Source organism: Lithobates pipiens, unplaced genomic scaffold, assembly GCF_037356315.1.
Source record: "Lithobates pipiens isolate NorthernLeopardFrog02 unplaced genomic scaffold, aLitPip1_a1.2 Scaffold_19, whole genome shotgun sequence".
NCBI classification, from domain to species: Eukaryota; Metazoa; Chordata; class Amphibia; order Anura; family Ranidae; genus Lithobates; species Lithobates pipiens.
Window position 1 is genome coordinate 214756815 of NW_027507764.1, and position 21643 is coordinate 214778457.

Consider the following 21643-nt stretch of genomic DNA (forward strand, 5'->3'; position numbering starts at 1 on the left):
ACATTTACCACATTAGTATCCTTTAGAACATAAAAAGGTAAATTTGCACTAAGCAAAAAGATATACTATTACTTACGATAGTGTGGATCAATGTAACCATTTCTTGGGTCCATTGCAAATAGAGTGCCCCGATATGGAACAGAATGTTCAGGTAGATGGGTTATAGATCCATGGATTTCTTTCTTTATTAATGAGGCCCTTTCCTCGCTAGATGTAGAAGGCTCCTCACTGATTTTGCTAAGGCCTTGCCCTCCTTGTGCCTGCATGGTAATTGCATTCCTTCTTTCTCTGTGATAGGCCTGAACGGGACTTTCATCCTCTGGAAGAAATATAAAATATGCCATCAAAAATATTCTCATAAATGACCACTAAGATTAATGAAATGAACTGTGTTGTCAACATTTATCTAGCGTCAAACCCTGAGAGTGTGATGTTTAATCTTTCATTCTATGAAAAAATAATTAAAGAAATTCTGATTAGTTGCAGTAAGAAACATTTCACTTTTAGGAATTCAAGGAGCATATATGTCCAGTAAATGTAATCAAAGTTTTAAGAAACAGGAATAGCTTCCAAACCCTTCCTTAATGGTGCATCTATTTCTCAAACACAGACAGAAATACATTTGACAACACATAGCTAAGTTATTCTCTAAAGAACATGGCCAGCCAAACAGCACAGGTACAAATACGGGCACCTGGGGACACACAAAATCACTCAAGAGCTCTTGACTCTAGAGACAACTGCAAAGGCAAGTTACAAAGATCTGAGGCAGCACAGGGTAATACATAATCCAGAGTAGAAGTAACTTAAACTATTTGTTGTCTGTGTAGTGTAGTGTACTCTCTTTATGGTTACATCATACCATTTCATTTTATAACATTAGCATTGTAATAGCAATAAAACCAATAGTTATATTTGACAATCCAATTACGTGAAATATCTCCTTTCATGTTGTGAGCTCTCCAGTCAGCTGGCCAACTTTCTACAGCTTCCTGGCTTTCCTGCATGCTTTGCAGCTTCTTCTCTGTTGTTTACTTTCATTTTCTAAGGACTACATATCAGAGGATACCTTCCAGCCTGCAAGCAGTTAATCCTGTACTGACTCTGGCTCCTGAAACGCCTCCTACCCACACCTCTGCAGTTCAGAAGACAGGCTCTGTGAATCCTGTGACACAACATTACTTACTCACAGGACATTGTAAATACGTGACACAGAATTCAAGGCAGTAAAGGCTTGTTTGCACATGCACAAGGACTGCCGAGACTCTGAGAGGCAATTCGCAAAATGCTTTTCAGATGCATTTGACAGATATGTCGCCTCTTCACTGCCCACTCCTGAATGCTGCACCAAAGCCCCATTCACTTGATTAAGTTACTGTAGTAGTTTCTTTCTACAGCATGTGTACAGCCCATACACTTCCTTTGCAGCATCAGAAGCAGCTGGAGGATAGTAAAAGTGTGACTCAACCATGTGTTTTTACTGCCTCCTCCAACCTCAAGTGTAAACAAGCCTTAAATGTGTGGGGATCTTCACAAAAGGAGTTGACAAACATCAAGATCACTAAAATAAATATGAGTAGGCTAGAAATAACTGAAGTTCAGTCTATGATTTTACAGTTGGACCATAAAATTCTAGGCAGAAGTGCTTTAAAAACATTTTCAGGCTCATTTCCAAGCAAGGACTTTTTTTATTCTGGAAGTTAATACTGTAAAATGTTACTTGCTGTTTGTGATCTGATCGGGTACGGCTGTCTGCTTTTCAGCTGCACCCAATTGGATCCTCCAATCTCCTCTATGTAGTGCCCAATATAAACAGACATGTTTTCATTTACACCCGGCTACCTCCACGTCCGATATGATCCAGAAAAAAAAAAACAAGAGGCATCTGTTCCCCTCCAGCTTGCCAGATTGGATAGGAGGGCACCCGGGTGTAAATAGATGGCATGTCTGTTTAGATCCAACTGCCCATAGAGCATAGCGGGTATGTGCCCGTGTCTGCTCTGCATAAGTGGAGTGGGCATGGACCTGTCATCTGCCACTCTGCTCAAACCCTAGACAGATCCCCTGCTGAGCAAAAATGGATCTGGCCTGTGTGAAAGGGGCCTAAGAATAATACCATTTGAAGCAGTGTGATTTACTCATGCAATGCATTCTGCCGAGGAAAATTCTTGAAAATCACATTTTAAAGTCTGGTCTCTGTGCAGCTGAAAAAAGCCAGGTAGGTCTGAGCAGTGTGGTAACTTTTGAGCAACTCATTCACTATATTCTGGTAGTTAATTGTCATACCAACCATTCAGTCTGGCAATCCCTGCACTGGCTTCCACTCACCCAACGAATACAATTCAAAATACTAACATTAATTTACAAAGCCATCCACAACTCTTCCCCCAAGCTACATCACCAACCTAAAATACCAACCAAACCGCTCTCTTCGGTCCTCCCAATACCTCCTGCTTTCTAGCTCCCTTGTCACCTCCTCCCATACTCGCCTCCAGGATTTCTCCAGAGCTTCTCCCATCCTTTGTGACTCCCTACCCCAATCTGTCCGACTGTTGCCTAATCTATCCATCTTTAGACTATCCTTGAAAACCTTTCTCTTCAAAGAAGCTTATCCTGCTTCTACCTAATACACTGTTTTACTTTCTCCATCAGCTCATCCCCCACAGTTATTACCTTTTGTATCAATTAACCCTCCCTACATGATTGTAAGCTCTAACGAGCAGGGCCCTCTAATTCCTGTTGTACCAAATTTTAATGTAACTGCAATGTCTGCCTTAATTTTGTTAAGTGCTGCGCAAACTGTTGGCGCTATATAAATCCTATATAATAGTAATAATATTAATAATGAGCACACACCGATGTTTTTTTTTTGTGTCCACTACATTCACTGGGGGTTCTGACACTTAGAATGCAAAAGCAGAAATTGCCATTTACATGTAGGCAAGTGATCTATACAGTTAGTATTGTAAAAGAAGCTTAATTGAAGATAACCTACTGTGTACCTAAGTTCATTAAAGTGGATGAAAACCCTCACATCCAGCGAAGTGAACAGCCTTCAGATGAGACACAGGGATGAAACAAATCTCCCTACATAAGTTTTACATGTATATCTGCTGTCTTATGCTTGCTATATTCTTTAGAATTCTTACATCATGTTAGAATTTTTACTTCATTCTGCAGTAGGAATGGTGTCTGGGAATACACTGTGTGACAGCTGATTGGAGAAAAGGCACACATGCTCCCTCCACGTAGGCAGAGGAAGGAAGATACTTTCAGAGCTGTGCTCTAACAAGACAACCTCTCTGCTAATCTATTTATAGCACCCACCCAACACAAATTTTCAGCTGCTTTTATCTCCCGTCTCAAAGAACTTGTCAGAAGTTATCATACTGGAACAAAACAGCAGTAAAAGACATGGGATTCAACAATTTGGAGAGAGATATGTAAACACTAAAGATATATGTGCCTAGGTCAAGTTTCATGAATCTGGTTTACTTCCACTTTCATTTAAAAAGTACAGCTGCTAGAAATACTACATAGTATGCAAATAAAAAGTGATTTAAATAAACATAGGAAGATAACATGTGTTATTACTTATTTAAACCTTCCCAATGAAATCTTTTTTGATTCCGGGGACCAACCACACAAAACTTCCAAAAACAAGGTATACATTTTCTTTAAAACACTTCCATAAAAAAAGTTAGCAGACTATTATAATAAACATTTCCTCACTTTTTGTTAATTGCTAAAATCTCCTTCTCCGCTCTGCAAAAATTCACACGTGCTACTACAAAAGCTGACAACTACAAATATGTGTCTTGGCACTTGTTAATTGCTGTTGTGTGCTAACAAATGGTTTCAATGAGCTGTACTTATTTGGACAATGATTCATTTTTCAACCAAGCTAAGCAGGTGCATTTAGTGAATCTTTTTGCCACAAAGGTTATAAAAATGTAGGTGGGAAAATTAAAGGACAACTGTATAAATAGCTAAAAAAAAAAAAACATTGGAAATATGTAGCTATTTACTGTTTTATTTGTCAAAGGATCTTTCATTTAGCTCAGCCAGGAATTTAGGTATCTTAAATATATATATATATACACACACACACACACACACACACACACACACACACACACACAGAGGGCTAAATTACAATCTATTTAAAAACATGCAAGTTCTTGCCTCCCTTTCAGTCTTTTGTATTGTCTATGGAAGTTCTTTTTAATTTTACATTGAGCCTTCCCGGTGTCTCACTGCTTTATAAACCGAGGGCTCACTGGTTTCTTTTTCCATGGGAAGCACAGATGTTTGAAATAATGACTTATTTATTTATTAGCTACATAAAACAAATAGCAAACATGATACTAGATTATGGAGGGGAGTTTATCAAAACTTGAGCAGCAGGAATCTGCTGCAGTTATCCATGGCAAGCAATCAGCTTCTCTCATTCATTTTCAAAGATTAACTGAACAAGCTGAAGATAGAAGCTGATTGGTTGCCATGCACAGCTGTACCAGATTCTGTCTGCCCCAGTTTTAATCAATTCCCCCAGTATGTCTATTTCTATAAGCATTTGTCTGTGCTTCTGGAAAAATGTACACTATATGACTCCAAATTTAAACATTTCTTTATGGAATCTTTTTTCAAGGAAATCTTGGCATTCATGTTTTATCTGGGCTGGCTGTCCTGCCATTCAGTAGCTGCAATCCTACATTTCCTTTGATTTTTGGGGCGTTTATGTAAATGCACATATCAGTGTTTATCTGTCAACCATGTACTTATATGAGAATGTTTAATACAACCACAGGTATACATCAAGGTGCAGTTTGACTTTGCTTCTTTATTTGTAGCATGCACTTTGGGTTGTTTTTTTGCTGAACAGATGGCACATCTGAATAGGGATTGGATCTTCTAGCACACTACTGAAGAGGCTAAGGTTAGCCATACACATCTAGACCTCTCTCATTTGGCACAGTGGGCTGAAGAAGAGAAATAGATTGCATTCCCCATCCTGGCTAAATAACATGGCTGAAGGCATCTTCCCTAAAATTGTATTCAAGCAGCTATAACACATATGACTGCCTGAACACCTGAACAGTGACTGTATCAGATAGGATGTAGTCACTGATCAGCTGACAGTTTCCCACCAGGCTCAGTCAATTTTTTAATCAACATTTGTAGTCGGGTGGTGCCGGAAGGGCAGCACAGCTCAAATATCGGCCTATTCAGTAAAAATCAGACAAAATTCAAGCCATGTATGACTACTTTAAAAAGTATCCTTAACCACTTGCCGAGAGGCTCACGGCGATATACGTCGGCAAAGTGGCACGGGTGCGCAAAATGATTTACCTGTACATCACTCCTTCATTGGTGGCTAGCGGGCACATGTCCACCGCGTGCCGCAGGAGCGTGCCTGCGGACTAAATGTCCGATGGTGGTCCGCATCACAGAGAGGCAGAACGTATGTAAACAAGGCATTTCCCTGTTCTGCCTTGCAACATGACAGAGATCTACTGCTCCCAGTGATCTATGTCATGTTCTAGTGAGCACATCCCCCCTACAGTTAGAACATGCTGAGGGAACACACTTAACCCCTTGATCGCCCCCTAGTGTTTAACTTCTTCCCTGCCAGTGCTATTTACACAGTAATCAGTGCATTTTTATAGCACTGATCGCTGTATAAATGCCAATGGTGCCAAAAATGTGTTAAAAGTGTCCGATCTGTCTGCTGCAATGTCAAAATTGTGATAAAAATCGCAGATCGCCACCATTACTAATACAAACTAATTAATAATAAAAATGCCATAAATCTATCCCCTATTTTGTAGACGAGATAACTTTTGCGCAAACTAATCAATATATGTTTATTGTGATTTACCAATCACCAAAAATATGAAGAATACATATTAGTCTTAACTGAGGAAAGAAATTAGTTTTTTTATATATTTTTGGGGGATATTTATTATAGCAAAATGTAAAAAATATAGTTTTTTCAAAATTGCCCCACATTTTTTGTTTATAACGCAAAAAAAAAAAACCACAGAGGTGATCATATACCACCAAAAGAAAGCTCTATTTGTGGGGAAAAAGGAACGTCAATTTTGTTTGGGTATAGCATCGCACAACTGCGCAATTGTCAGATAAAGCAACGCAGTGCTGTATCGCAAAAAAGGGCCTGGTCAGGAAGGGGGTAAATCCTTCCAGGGCTGAACTGGTTAAACAAAGAGTTTTGAAAATTTTCAAATAGTGAAACTGAAACTTCAGCCATGTCCAGGACAGCAAGTAAAGGGAAATCTAAATTTTCCAGAGTAGCCCCAGAAAAGAAATGTCCAATGAGGACAGTTGTTTTGTTCACAGCTGCCATATTGGACATTTCCCCTAAATTTTTAGGAATTTGTTCTAAATACCTGTTTTGTCTGAAGGTCATATGGGGATATGGATAGCCATAAAAATGGATTTAACAGAAGATACCATTCAGTACAAAACTAGAAATAGTTTAGCCTGGAATGTATTGCCATTTGTTATAGTTGTGTTTAAATACTATGGTTATCTGGCTGACAAGCCGGGAAGCAAAATGAGGTATGCTGTGATATATATATATATATATATATATATATATATATATATATATATATATATATATATATATATACACACACACACACACACACAAAAAACACACAAATATAAAAGACTTATATTGATAAATGCCTATTTCAGTGTTATGTGAATAGTTTTTCCCAGTGGCAGTAAAAGAACAGAGAATTCCCAGGAGTTCTCAATGCAGACAGTAAGTATTAACAGCTGTGACATTACAATGTAAGGGAAAAAATAAATCACGACAAACTTTTGCACGTAGGTACTGAGTTATTTCTTATTCTGGTTCTATAAAACACATTATCTGTATACATATCAGCTACAGGAGCTGTGAGGAGAAACAGACAACCCTCTTTTAATTTTGGGAAAGACCCATTACTTGCACTCATGTAGTGCAGATCATCTAGCAACACTTTTCTAGTTTTGTGTTCACATTGACCTGTGGAAGTATGAATTACATGTTCCATCAAATGAGGATCTGCAGAAATAAGAGGTTGACCAAGTAGACAGCATTGCAAGTAACAGATACTGTTATGATATACAACTGTATATACTTAAACATAAAGCACAATGCTGTTTTTGATAAAGCTATGACTCAGTAAACCGTGATTAATTATTTCCGAAAGCCTTGATTGAAAGTTGTAATTGAACTCTGTTCTGTTTTATCTTAACTTCACAAACAACATCCCTTAATTGTGGATGAAATCATGGAAATTAATTCCAGGTTTCTTGTGAACCTTCTGAATTTGCAGCTTAATGTGGGCTGATTTTTACCAATTACCGTATATACTCGAGTATAAGCCGAGATTTTCAGCCTCTTTTTTGAGGCTGAAAGTGCCCCCCTCGGCTTATACTCGAGTCATCGCTGTCTGCCCGCTCGATCAGCGTGTCGAGCAGACAGACAGCGGCCATTCTATGATTCAAAAGCCGCGCCTCCGGCTCCGCCTTCGCCTGTGATAGGCGGAACACTGAATTTCCCAGCAGCCTGTGTTCCGCCTATCACGGGCATCTTCTCATCCTCGTACTACGGACGAGGATGATACGACGTCCGTGATAGGCGGAACACAGGCTGCTGGGAAATTCAGTGTTCCGCCTATCACAGGCGAAGGAGGAGGCGCGGCTTTTGAATTTTACAATGGCCGCCGACGAAGAGGGCACGGGACGGAGGCAAGGCAAGGCACGGCACGGGACAGGACGGGACGGGACGGGACGGGACGAAGGCAAGGCACGACACGGGACGGAGGCTCGGGACAAAGGCTCGGGACACAGGTAGGCTGGACACACACACATACACACACACACACACACACACACACACACACACACACACACACACGGATGGAGACACACACACACGGATGGATGGATGGATGGAGACACACACACACACAGGGATGGATGGATACACACAGGGATGGATGGATGGATGGAGACACACACACACAGGGATGGATGGATGGATGGATGGAGACACACACACACAGGGATGGATGGATGGATGGATGGAGACACACACACACAGGGATGGATGGATGGATGGACACACACACACACAGGGATGGATGGACGGACACACAGGGATGGACGGACACACAGGGATGGACGGACACACAGGGATGGACGGACACACACACAGGGATGGACAGGCATGTCTCACCCTCGGCTTATACACGAGTCAATAAGTTTGCCAGTTTTTTTGGGGGTAAATTGGGGGCCTCGGCTTATATTCGGGTCGGCCTATACTCGAGTATATACGGTAAGCTGAAATATTTGGACTAGAAATCTTTTTCCAAACTTCTCTAACTTTATGTAGTCTCACATTGGTCTCTCCATTAATAACACGTTAACGGCTATTTTTTTTTTTTTTAATCAAAGCATGGAACGATACATTTCTCATACAAATCAGATCTTCTTACAGTTAATGATAATGCAAACCAGGCCAATTTTTGCTGGCCAGACAGGTAAAATACTGGTCAGGTGGCAACCCTACTTGTACAGCAGGACTAGATTGGGAAAGGGATGGCTAGAACATAGGACTGTCCAATCATCGGGCTGGACGTTTGTACTGTCTATGCTGTCTAAAAGTGGTGCCCAGATTACCAGATTTCATATATTTAACTTTGTTTATCTCTGAAGTATTATGTACAAGTGCTTTTTGTCTGAAAGCAGAGGCCTAGAGGCGATTCAGTTCACATTGTGCACTATACAAATATTTCATTCATTCATTCACTCACTCATTAAGATGAGCCACAATCCAATAGTTTCATATCCTAGACTTGCAGCAAGATATGTGGCTTGCACACGTGTGACCATTAAGCCTAGTACACACGGACCAAATGTAGACTGGCCGGCTTCTGTCGGATAAACATGCTAAAAAACTAGCAACCAACCGCCTCCCGATCAGCTCTGAGAATGCTAACTTCTGGCTGAGAGGGGCGGAACATTAGTACAGTGGCTCCGACCTGAGCTGTCAGGTTTTTTTTTTTCTTCAACCCAGCAGTATGGGTAAACTGATAGTTTGTACCAGGCTTTTCAAACTAGTTATATTCCCTCCAAAAGACTTTTACGACATAGGAGCTAGAGTATCTAAAACTCAACTTTCAGGCCTCATGCACACTGGACGTCATAAAAAAAAGTCAGTAGCGTTAGCTCTAGAAAGTTGTAGAATGAGTTTTTTCAGCATTTTTGCAATAGTGTTTTTCAGTTTTTTAGCTTTAGTGTTTTTTAGCTTTTTGTAACAAAATTATACTCCCACAAAAGCTTATGGCTCAAAAACGCTTATAAATGCAGAATAGCCACATTTTTAGAGTTAGAGCATTTTTACAGCTGAAAGACTCCTCTCAAAAACCTTTAGTTATGGGGGTTTTTTTTCCAGTTAGAAAACACCCCTGACAAAAACTGCTGAGAACAGCCTATGTGTGCATGGACACATAGGATAGCATGCTGGGGAGTTTATTGGCTGCAGAAAAAAAATGTCTGAAGCCAAAAACAGCAGCTGTAAAAACATACAGTGTGCATGAGGCCTCAAGGTTCAAGGTGGGCAAAGATAGAACCAGAGATTAAGACATATGAGTGACTCATGAATAACTATGTAGGTTATGCACAAGAGATAAAAGAAGAGATGAGCGTAATTAGTAAAAAAAAAATTTTGAAAACTGATTTACAACAAAATATGGAATAAGCACCAATTCCTTCCGAGCTATTAAAAGATTCTTCATTATATATCAGTAAATTCTAAAATTAAATTTTAAATAATAATATTAAAGAATATGTTAAAAAAATAATATTTTTCAATTTCTAGTCATGAAATCTAAATTTTATGTAATTTTGATATGTACTCAAAAGCACTAAAAAGCATCTGCTTTGATTTCCTGTTCTTATGTTCCCTCAGAATGACACAGAATTCAATCAGGCAAACATTATGTTAAGAGTTTGCCACATGCCCCGCATTGCACAGTTACTTTTGAAAGAGGTAGATATAAACTTGACAGTGCACGCACTCCAGAATACAAATAGCTAGGGGATTTGCAAGATTTTCCCCCTCTATGCTAGCAGAGAGAATAAACTTCCCCAGCAATAATTCCGCCTGCTGTAAGTGCAGCAACCACTTCAGCTGGCCAAAGACAAGAGCTGCCTAATCTTGTTCTGTTGAACTGAATTGTTCAATAAGGTTTTTAAGAGGATATGTAGACAGGCTGCGCCAAGCCAAATTGTTGACAGAAACATACTGTCCGCCATGGCAACAAGTAGGGGTCTATTGCAAAAATGTAAGCAAACAGCCCACTTCTCCGGCAGTATGTGCCAAAGGATTTCGACAGCCAAACACAAGACAACTGTTACTGCTTGTCGAGGTTTTTCAGCAGACAGCTTTAGAGGTAAAAGCAACATCCGATCTACTAAAATGTTCTTCCCAGATGAATGCCTTACAGTTTTAGAAAGATGTTCACTTTGGGATGTTTTTCTTTCCACATATTCCTAACATTCTAGCGCACATATGCAGACACACGTGCTCCTAAACTAAACACATTAAAAAAAACTTTGCACATTCGAAGAAGCAAATATAGATTTAGTGTTTGATTATCTCTCTGGTCCCATTCATATTACTCAGTGCTTAATAAAAAAGTTAGAACTTAAGGTGCACCTTAAATGCAGGTAACATTTACATAAAATGTAATTTACAAATGTGTGAGTTAAAGTGAGTTTAATAAGGCTACATGGGAAATTTTAATATCTTATGACTTAGAGATTTAAGCACTGCCCAGTATCAGCATTTTGCAAGTTTTTGCAACAGCCAACAAGTGGTTCAATTTTGCAATAGAAATATTGTATTTACATCAACTGATATTTTAAGTAAACATATCAATGATTTGTGCTTTATAAAATTCTGAAAAATATATTGACATATAAAATTAGAAACCAATAAATAAGTGCAGCAAATTACCTAGTTGTCAGCCCTCTTAGGTTCAAGAAGACTCTCACTGCAGTAACTGTAAAAGGGATTGCTGGACAGGAAGTCAACTGTGAAGAAAATATATTTTTTCCAAAAAAAATTGTAGCTTTCTGTAGTTCTGATCGGTTCTTAAGCTTTTTTTATATTTATCTGTTCAATTCTATTAATTTCCCTTTTATTTACCATAGGCTCTAAATCAAGTTTGAAGGGCACAAAGCCTGGCAAATAAAAACTGCTGATAGCTTGCAAGCTATTTCATGAGGCTTTCTAGTATTAAGTAATGTTAACTGCTAAGGTGCCATTCAAAACATGTGCAGTGACTGCCATTTTCCTGTACTTGACCAACGCAAGTCACCGCGAAGGAACACAGAAAAGATTTTTTTTTTGCAACGCACTGGAGCTCACCTGGTGCACAGGAATGAATGAAATGTCACTTTGCCGTTTCAATAAAGTTACCGACACACAACAGACACCAGTCTGCTTGCAACAATGGATTGTTTTAGTTTGTGCCTAGTGTAAATAAACACCCCATGACTCATGCTATTTTTTTATTTTTTTGAAAATGCACTGTAAGGAAGTGAACATATGTAAATGGTGCCTTAGTATTAACTATGGCTTCTAAGAATATGTAATTAGTACTACAATTGCAATTGTAAGTTTAAGACAAGCTTATTGGAAGATATTCAAAGCAACTTCCAAAATAATTCCAGGAACTACTTTTCCTACTCATGCAAATATGCAGTCATATCTAAGGTGAGCTACATCTATCCCTGTCTCTTGCAAAAGAAACTCACACAATCAGCAGATTTAAGAATATTTAGAAGTGTACAAAACACATTAGTATTCCTGTCAAGTTCTTCCTAGTAAACTTTTCGATTTTTGCATCCCCTTCCTAATTTTGGATGTCACAGATGACTGAAGAAAACTGCTGAAATGTTACTATTTTTGGACAAGTTATGTAAGTAATTCAATGTTTTATATTGTATATTTTGTAACAGGAGGGTCAACAACATTTTCGAGAGAGGTCAACAACAATTTTAACCAGAAGGTGATCTTGAGAAGAGCTGCTGTGAAGCAAGGAGCAAGCATTAACTTTAGCTCAGGTTGTGTATGTATTTTGCCAGTAGAGGGGCTGTACAGGAATGTAGATTATCATACAGAGGAAGGGGAATCTATTCTTTGCCAAATTTGCGACTGCACAGAGACTGCTCATTCACCTCTCCCCAGCCAGAGAGCTGCTCAGCTCAATTCACCCCACACAAAGGCTGAAGACCAGACCTCAATGGACCGAGTGAAACATGTTCAAAACTAGGCTCTCTATTGTGACTGAATTTCTTAACATCTTTTCAAAAAGCGGAGAATGCCTTGAGGCTAAAGGAAGAAACAGGCTAATGGTGAATTGGGAATACTGAGCAAATTTCAGAGCCCTTTCCTCCTAGCTTTTGAGGTTGAAAGCAAGCTCTTTCCTTTCAAGTTTCAAAGTCCTTTTTCCTCCCGCAGTGTCACAGAAGGATTTGAAAAGAAGGTAATTGTGCTCACACTCTCCCTGATCAGAGCTTACGTCCTATTTCTGGTATTTCGAAATACTTCTTGCAATAATGGTGCATGTAGCTCAATCCCTTAGCCGTCCTGTACTCTGCAATTGCTCATTAAATGAACAATTGCTGGTATAAAATGCCTTTTATGTTCAAGGTCTGGATATAAGATAAGCATTCCAGCACTCTAAATTTGGTTTACTAAGGAAACTCGTCTCCATCATTAAATCACAACCACTGAAGTCAGTGTATGAGTCTATCCCAGAAAGGTAGAAGGTTGCCGTATGTACACTGCAGCTGAGCCATTATACAAATAGAGCAGACACATACCTCCAAGGAGCACACTGCGCTCACATAGCAAACAGCTTAAAGTCCCAGTTCTCAGTCACTTCCTCTTTTCCATACACTTAACTCATAAATATTCTCAAATAAGTTGAAAACGTTATACATTTTGTAACAAATATCTATGATACACATACATCAGGCCTGACACGGTGGTTCTCATTTTGTTTTACTTTTTGCTGAATTAACATTATTAGAACAGCACAACATTTTAGGAGGTTGAATCTCAGTAAACTTCTTGTCCTCATTCAACCTTACATAATCATGCTGATTTACTAAAGGATTTGAGAATGTTTACAGAGTAAAATGCATAATGATTAACTTCAATTATCCAATAATTCAAAAAGTAGACACATTGGGGGTTATTTACTAAAGGAAAATCCACTTTGCACTGAAAGTGCACTTGGAAGTGCAATCGTTGTAGATCCGAGGGGGACGTGCAAGGAAAATAAAAAACAGCATTTTAGCTTGCACATGATTGGATGATAAAATCAGCAGAGCTTCCACTCATTTCAGATCTACCCCTTAGATTTAGAGCGACTGCACTTCCAAGTGCACTTGCAGTGCAAAGTGGATTTTCCTTTAGTAAATAACCCCCTTTATTTATTTAATCTGCACTTTATTGCAAAATTGATGTAAATATTCATACAATTTGTTGTGTGAACATTCTCAATTCCTTGAGTAAACCAACTTCATTATCTTATTAGGTTACAGACTGATATACTACAAGATTGCTTCAAGTTTTTTTTTTCATGCCTACATGAGTAATGATTGTGAAGGTTGATAAAATCTGTATATTGGCTGAAAATTACATTTATAAAAACCTGTTGAACATGCTACCATATGATGCTACTGACCTGTGCACTAATGGGCACATATGGCTCCCAAACTGATACTTTCTCTTGTGGCCTTCTGCACAGGCCTCATATCACACATCAGTGTAACTTGTGAGCTTAGCATAAATTGTGCATTTTTGGGGATTACATTTTTGCAAGCATTTTAAAGTGGTTTCAAAGCCTAAACATTTTCTTACCATAACCACTTCAATACCAGACACTTTTCCCCCTTCATGTTCAGCTTTTCAGCACTGTTGCAATTTGAATAATTGCCTGGTACCCAAACTTTTTTTTTCATTTTGTTCCCACAAATAGAGCTTTCTTTTGGTGGTATTTGATCACTGCTGGGTTTTATTTTTCCGCAACAAATAAAAAAATACCAACATTTTTTTCTTTGTTTCTGTTATACAATTTTGTAAATAAGTATGTTTTCTCCTTCACTGATGAGGCTGCACTGACTGGCACTGATAAGGAGGCACTGATGGGCACAGATGAGGTAGCACTGATGATGGACACTAATATGAAGCACTGATGGGAACTGATAGGCGGAACTGATGGGCCCTGATAGGTGGCACTGGTATGCAACACTGATGGGCATAGGTAGGTGGCACTGATGGGCACTGAAAGGCTGCACTGATGGGTACTTATGGGTGGCACTGACGGGCACTGATAGATAGCACTGATGGGTGGCACTGATGGACACTGATAGATGGCACTGATGGGCATCACTGATAAGGAGGCACTGGCAGGCATTAGTGATGGGCACTGACTGGCACCATTTGTGGGCACTGATTGGAATTTATTTTGGGCAGAGATTGACATCCCTGGTGGCCATGGGTGTCATACCTGTTGGTCATCAGTGGTGGCTTCCCTGGTGGTCTGAAGTGGGCATCCTGGGGGGAGCTGCACTGATTAACAAGAGGGCAGCCGATCGGCTCTCCTCTACTCTCGTCTGTCTTTACCGAGATCGGTGTTGCAGCCATGGGTGTGAGCCGGTTGTTATCTTGGAAGAGGTCATATGGATATGTATATGGATGTCAGGATAACGGGACCACTGCCTGGACGTTATTCTGCTATAGGTCGGGAGGGAAGTGGTTAATGCATTCCTTGCATTAAGGTAAAAAATGTTTAGGCATCTGCTTCCCCTCTCACTCACCATTTTACTTACCTTACCTTATTCAATCCATCGCTGTGAACATCTGCAGCTCTTCTCTCCCCTCACTTCCAAGTCTCATTGGCTTTGCTTGTGCACTGGGAGCCATTGGCTCTCAGTGCTGTCAATCAAAACCACTGAAGAGGGAGTGAGAGGCAGGGCTAAGTCCTGCTGTCTGTGTCAATTGAGGAAGCGACTTCCCATGGGGAACTGCACAGAGAGGAGGGGCCAGGAGCGCAAGCGAGAGACCTGAGAAGAGGAGGTTCTTGGCCGCTCGGTGCGTTTTAAAAAAAAAAATTATTTTACCTTTACAATCACTTTACCACTGTTTAAAAGATGACAATTTTTATTTTCTAGCCACGTGGAATCTATCTTTATAGAAGCAGTTTTATGGATTATGCATAGGTCGATATGAATATCCTATATTATTATTTTATTTTTTATTTATTACAGGTACTTGTATAGTGCTGTCAGTTTGCACATGTATATTGCACATTCACATCAGTCCCTGCCCTCAAGGAGCTTACAATCTAAGGTCCCTAACTCACATGAATACATACACATACTAGGGCCAATTTAGACAGGAGTCAATTAAGCTACCAGCATGTCTTTGGAGTGTGAAATGAAACCGGAGTACCCAGAGGAAACCCACACAGGCACAGGTAGAACTTCCAGGCAGGTAGTAACGTGGTTATAATTAGTAATTAACAACTAAAAGTTCAAATTACATCTTTATGCCATTGTTAGTAAATATATTTTTGAACCTAATAAATAGCAGTACTATATCAGAACCATATATATGAAAAATCACCTTTAATAGGTCAAAGGCTGGAGTGGCGCTCCTTTACCATACGATATCAGTTAGGCCGCTTTCACACAGGATGGATCCATAATGATCCGCCCCGTGAACATCCGCTTGCTCAGCAGACACCAGCAGATGTTCATCCGCAGACACCCGCTATCCCATAGGGATGCATGTATGTCCGTATTTCATCCGCAAACGGATGGACGAAATACGGACATACTGTCTGCATGTGTGAAAGGGGCCTTAAGATTAAAAAACTCTTTTGTGAATAAGGTCTAATCTTAAAACTGTAAAGCTTACACTGGAAGCAAAATGTTGCTCCTAATCCATCAGAGGTTGTGAATGTTACCCAACCAAACTATCTGTGCGAAAAAATTCCACACCTAAACTCCTTCCATGCCTTTAATCACATTTGGGAACCATGGGCCTCCTGGTGTCCACCTTAGGACTCAGGATATCCATGGTCCAGTTTTTTTTTATTCCTTCCTGGTAAAATGTCTCCTCCATTGCCTTCTTACCTCCCTGTTTAAGTAACCATAATACTGCTGATGTTGTTTTACTTTAATTAGTACACTGTAACATGTAACATGTATACTGGACTTGCATAATCACATCCTCTCTTTCTTTATTTTGTTTACTTGTTAAAACAAGATGTTACCTCAAACAGTTTATATTGTACTTAGCAGCTGTGTCTGCAACATATGTACTTTCATGTTTATTTACAAAACAAATAAAAAAATGATTGAAATAAAAAATAAAAATAAAAAAAATATACATCTGCTCTCTCTCAAAATAGGTGACTTTTCTCTATAAGACTTCTGGGTTCCATAAATTGAAGAAGTATAAAACACTCCCTCCAATATCAGCTACAAATCATTTACATTGTTCTTTTCTCACATCAGTATTTAACAGTGCAAATATTGGTGCAGATAGCTAGATATATCTATAGATGGATAAAAAGATAGATAGATAGACAGACAGACATGAGCATACCCTGACCTAAATTTTACACTTACTTAATCACTTCTTAGCCAATATATGCTAACTGCTGCAACACATTAGGGTTGATTTACTAAAGGCAAATTGGCTGTCCACCTTCCAGGTAAAGGTGGACTCTGAAAGTGAATCATTACCACAGCTTAGAGAAAATGGCAAAGCTTCACTTTGCAAAGACTACCCGAACATGTGCAAGGAAAAAAAAAATGCATTTTTGCTTGCACAAGATTGGATGTTGAAAGTCAGCAGAATTTCATCTAATTCACTAAGCTCTGGGAAACTTTCTTTGTAAAGTGAACAGTCTATTTTCCCTTAGTAAATCAACCCCATATTTCTAATTGCAAGGCTGTTTCCAAGTTCTTTTCCAGCTCCTAAACTACTGCTAGTTCCTAATGTACAGATTGTGGGGAGATCTCTGACTTTGGCTCCTGTGGAGTGAGAAAGATAACAATAGTTGAATGTAGACAAACTGGACAGCTCTCCATTTTTCTCCATATTAAAGTGGTTATAAAACATTAAGGGTTTTTACCTTAATGCATTCTATGTATTAAGGTAAAAACCATCTGTGCTGTAGGATCCCCTATCCCCTCATCTCCCGTATAATTATCTGAGCCCAATCTTGATCCAGTGTTGTGCACGAGAGCAGTGGCTCTCTCACGCTTTCCCTCTCCACTGGGCAGATTGATAGCAGTGGGAGCAATTGCTCCTGCTGCTGGCAATCAAATTCTGTGACAAATTAGCAGGGGTGGGGCCGAGCCACGCTGTCTGTGCCTATAGACGCAGACAGGGTGGCTCAGTGGCGAGCCTACACGAGTGCCCCCAGAGAAAGTGGCTTTCTGTGGGAGAACTTGACAAAGAGGAAGAGCTAAGAGTGCAAGCGGGGGACTCCAGAAGCAGAGGATTGGGGCTGCTCTGTAAAAAAACCATTGCACTAAGCAGGTAAGCATGATATGTTTATTATTTTAATTATAAAAAGCTTAATATTAGTTTAAGTTTGGACAACATAAATTGAACATTTAAAAAAAAGGAGATGTTCCAAGGGCCAGATCACGTCTAAAGTAACTATACCTTGTTCCTAAAGTGTAGGTAAACCCTAATAATACACTTCTCTCTTTTGCATCATTTGGTCTGTTCAGTAAACCAATAGAAACAATTTGTTATATCTGTTATATAAGTTCAATATAAATACCCGATCCTGCAAGTCATTCCGTAATCTCGGAACCTTTTTTTTGTACTCTGTACACTGAAACCACAAGCAATGTTATCAGTCCTGTCCAGTTCTCCTAATTGAACTACAAGAACTCCTATTATACAGAGATAAGAAGAGGGGTGATGATGTTTCTCTGCCATAGATTCTGTACAATGAGTGAGCACTGTCACCCTAAGACAAGACGTGTGTAACTGGAAGGATCGCCAGATGAAACAAAAAAGGAAAAAAAAGCCTAAAAAAAAGCCTAAAAAAAAATGTAGCAGTCACATTCAAGAACTGGTAAGTTGCACTATAATAAATTCGTTTTCTTGGTTTACGGAACATTTTAAGGTAAATTGAGGTCATGCATAGTCCATTTCTTTCAGGACAAACAGATAAAGTGCAAGCTTCTTTAATTCCAAATAAATAATTTCATCTGCGAAAAATCAATAATACACCTGCAACTTTTGTTTTCCTTAAATGCCCTGTAGCCACCCTGGAAGTATGATTATGTCAGATTTTTGCATCTCAAAGCAGTACATTGCTTTGCATAAAAATTTGGCGTTTTATATTTTAGACCTGTAATTCTTAGGAATAACACACTTCAATCTGTCCAAACAAGAGTCTAGTCCGGGTATGATAAATTTTGAAACACTAAATCATAATATAATAAATAACTATAAATAATTATAAAAAAAAATAATAATATAATAATAATAAAATGAATTTCCCCACAATTCACTATCGCTCAATTCTGCAAGTGTTCTAATTTACTATCGCTGTTTTCTAGCTGGTCTCAAACCACTTTTGACTTAAAGGGACACTTTTTGGTTGCCATGGGCATTCTCAAGTTTCCAGGAAGTAACAGTATATATAATCCAAAACTGCATGCAGGGCACTGGACAAAAGGAATGTGAAATGATTTCATACAGTAATGTATGTGCTATGAATCTAGCACTTTTTGAATTTGCCGCCAGGCTCCGCCCCCATGCGTCACCATGATCTTGGGGACAATGTAAATACACTGCACCAAGATCCTGAGATGCAATCCCGAGTGTGGCTCGGGGTTACTGCTAATGGAACTGAAATTTAACCCTGAGCCACACTCGGGAATACCACCAGAGAGGTTAATACATGCTAACAGACTCTAGGATTGAACAATTAAGTCTAACCTGTTAACTCCGTCTTGTCCCCTCCCTGTGGCCCTTATTTTTAGTCTTAAGGCAGGGGTGGGACAAACTTCCCCATCATGTGATCACTGTAACTGGATGTCATAGGGGTTATATGATGGGGAGCCCATCTTGCTGGCTCCTAATCCTAACCAGAGACCAGGATCTGTCTGTGACAGCTAAGTCACTCTGCTGGGAGCATGCACTAAGAACTCTTTCAGCACCTAAACCTCAGTCACTATGGACATATATGTGCAGCATGTGATTATCAAGGCCCAGATTCCTTGTCACCACACATATGTATTACGTGTCCCTAACAATTGTTAACCTCCTCTAGCGGCAAAACAAAAAGTGATGCTACACCACTTTAAAGTATTTGTCTCAAGGTTCAAAGCTCTTCAAAGATTAGAAATGTATAACAAAGAATTGTACAATGGTGAAACTTATTATTGAACACTTTATTTGGTATTGAACAGGTCTTTCTTTCTTGAGAGCTGTATGATATGCTTTCTTTAATTTGAATATTGTTTTTGTGTAAGAATTCCATCAAGCTTCTATTAAGGCTGTTTGTCATCATTTACAGCAAGAGACTAATTAGTCACATGAAAAGGGGGTTACCCCAAGTATAAATAAATAACATAAGAACACAAACATATTTCCCAAAGGGCTTACAACAAATAGTTTGCTTTTTGTGTTTTAGTTCTTATCATTAGGTAACAGTATGAGTCAACGTACAGAGTATTTGAAACCTAAGGGGAAATGGATGAGAGGCTAAGCCCTTCTTAGTCTATAAATGTGTGGTAATATCCACTGTGGTACCAGAATGGTTAACACTGACAAGACTGTTGGATTTACCCAGGTTTAAAAACCTGCTCAAGCTGCTTAAACCCGATAATTAGCTCTGAAATAAGCAGTTTAACTACAACAGTCAAGCGTGAAAACCCTTTTAAATATAGAATATTAGTTTAGAAAAAAAAGACGATACGGTGTAGTAAGTGACTTGACCACTGAAAGGCTTCCTTGGCTGATAGTTCAAAATGTACTTTTAAGTTCAGGGGTTTTTGTTTTCACCAGTTTAATTTAAAATAGAGAGTAAACCATATATATGTATGTATATGTAAAAATAGATAACAATAATTCAAAAGAAGATAGATAGATAGATAGATAGATAGATAGATAGATAGATAGATAGATAGATAGATAGATAGATAGATAGATAGATAGATAGATAAAAATGAAGATATATCTAAAATCAATAAATGGTTTGTATTTAAAACACTGCACTTCCAAACCATTCTTTATGTAACGCTGGCTAAAAAGCTGGGCATTATTTACTATTCTTTGCCATGCACTGATAAATCCTAAACACTACCATCCAGAGTATACTTCAAAATTAAACATGAGGCCACATGTTCTTAACAGAAAATATTCACAAATATTCCCAGGAGAGCCTAAAACATTTGCATATCTAAGAATTAAATATGAACAGACTCCACTTCTAGTCACATTACTGCACATTGCTCCCTTCTGATTTCAGTAAGAGTAATATAGCAGTTTGGTGGGGCTGAGGATTCCTGACCTCAAAACTCACACAGACAGGCGTCTGTTGCAGCACACTGTGTGCAAGCAGTGGTCTCTCTGCAGTAGTCTGACACCCACTGTCTAGTCACAACTATACTTCTGCAATCAGCGAAGCTCAAACTTTCTGCTGATTGCAGAGCTGTAATTGTGAAAAAAAACATTGGCGTGGTGGACCTCTGTAAAGTCCCCACTGTTTTGGGGAAGCTTTGGAAATAAAAATAACAGTAAACTGTTCAATGCTTTCCATCTGGTGGAGTTTTGTGTTTTAGGTAATGGGTTGGTCCATTATAGTACAACTATGCCTGTATGAAAAACAATTGACATGTACAGGCTGTGTTCCCTATGTGTAGTCGAAAGCTTAAAGAGGAGTTCCAGCCTGTCAATAAAATTAAAAGTCAGCAGGTGTACATGCTGACTTTTACTATTAGGACCAGTATCCCATGATGTCGGCATCCCTAGCCGATTCGTCCATCAGCTGTGGGCGCAGGCGCTGGCACCTTCACTAAGAAAAACAGCAAGTGAAGAGCCTGTTTCCTACTGCACATGAATGAGTCGCGCTGTGCTTTCTGAATGTGTGTCTCCCAGAAGACGGGGGTGGGGGGGGCAGAAGTTTCATAGATCGCAGCGATCATTGTGCACAGATCTTACCCGAAAGTGAGAGCGGGTAACTGGTTTTGACAGGTATCCGCTCCCCCCAAAAAGTGTCAAGTGTGACAGTGGAGAGGGGGAGTGCGAAGAAGCAGAGCACCTTTTGGGTGGAGCTCCGCTTTAAGCTGAATCTATAATGGGAGGCACACATAGGCTGCCATAGCTGACCTCCTTCTACACATCTTAATTGCCTGGCTATACTGACCCATTGACTTCATTATTTTCATGATCTATTAACAAGTATGTGAATGACATGAAGGGGCTCTAAAATATTCCCTGTTAAAGAAACCTAAAACCCTGTTCACATGGGCCAATTTGCTCTGTGCCCCATACAGGGCC

At 39.3% G+C, this 21643-nt stretch overlaps 1 protein-coding gene across 1 annotated transcript in view; it reads right to left on the reverse strand.

Annotated features, from left to right (window-relative positions):
- GLI3 (GLI family zinc finger 3) overlaps window positions 1-21643 on the reverse strand; it is a 313436-nt gene that overhangs the window by 224457 nt on the left and 67336 nt on the right. Inside the window, exon 3 of the mRNA XM_077491685.1 lies at window positions 77-319. Coding sequence (XP_077347811.1) covers window positions 77-319 — 243 coding nt within the window. The remainder of the gene's footprint in view (window positions 1-76; window positions 320-21643) is intronic.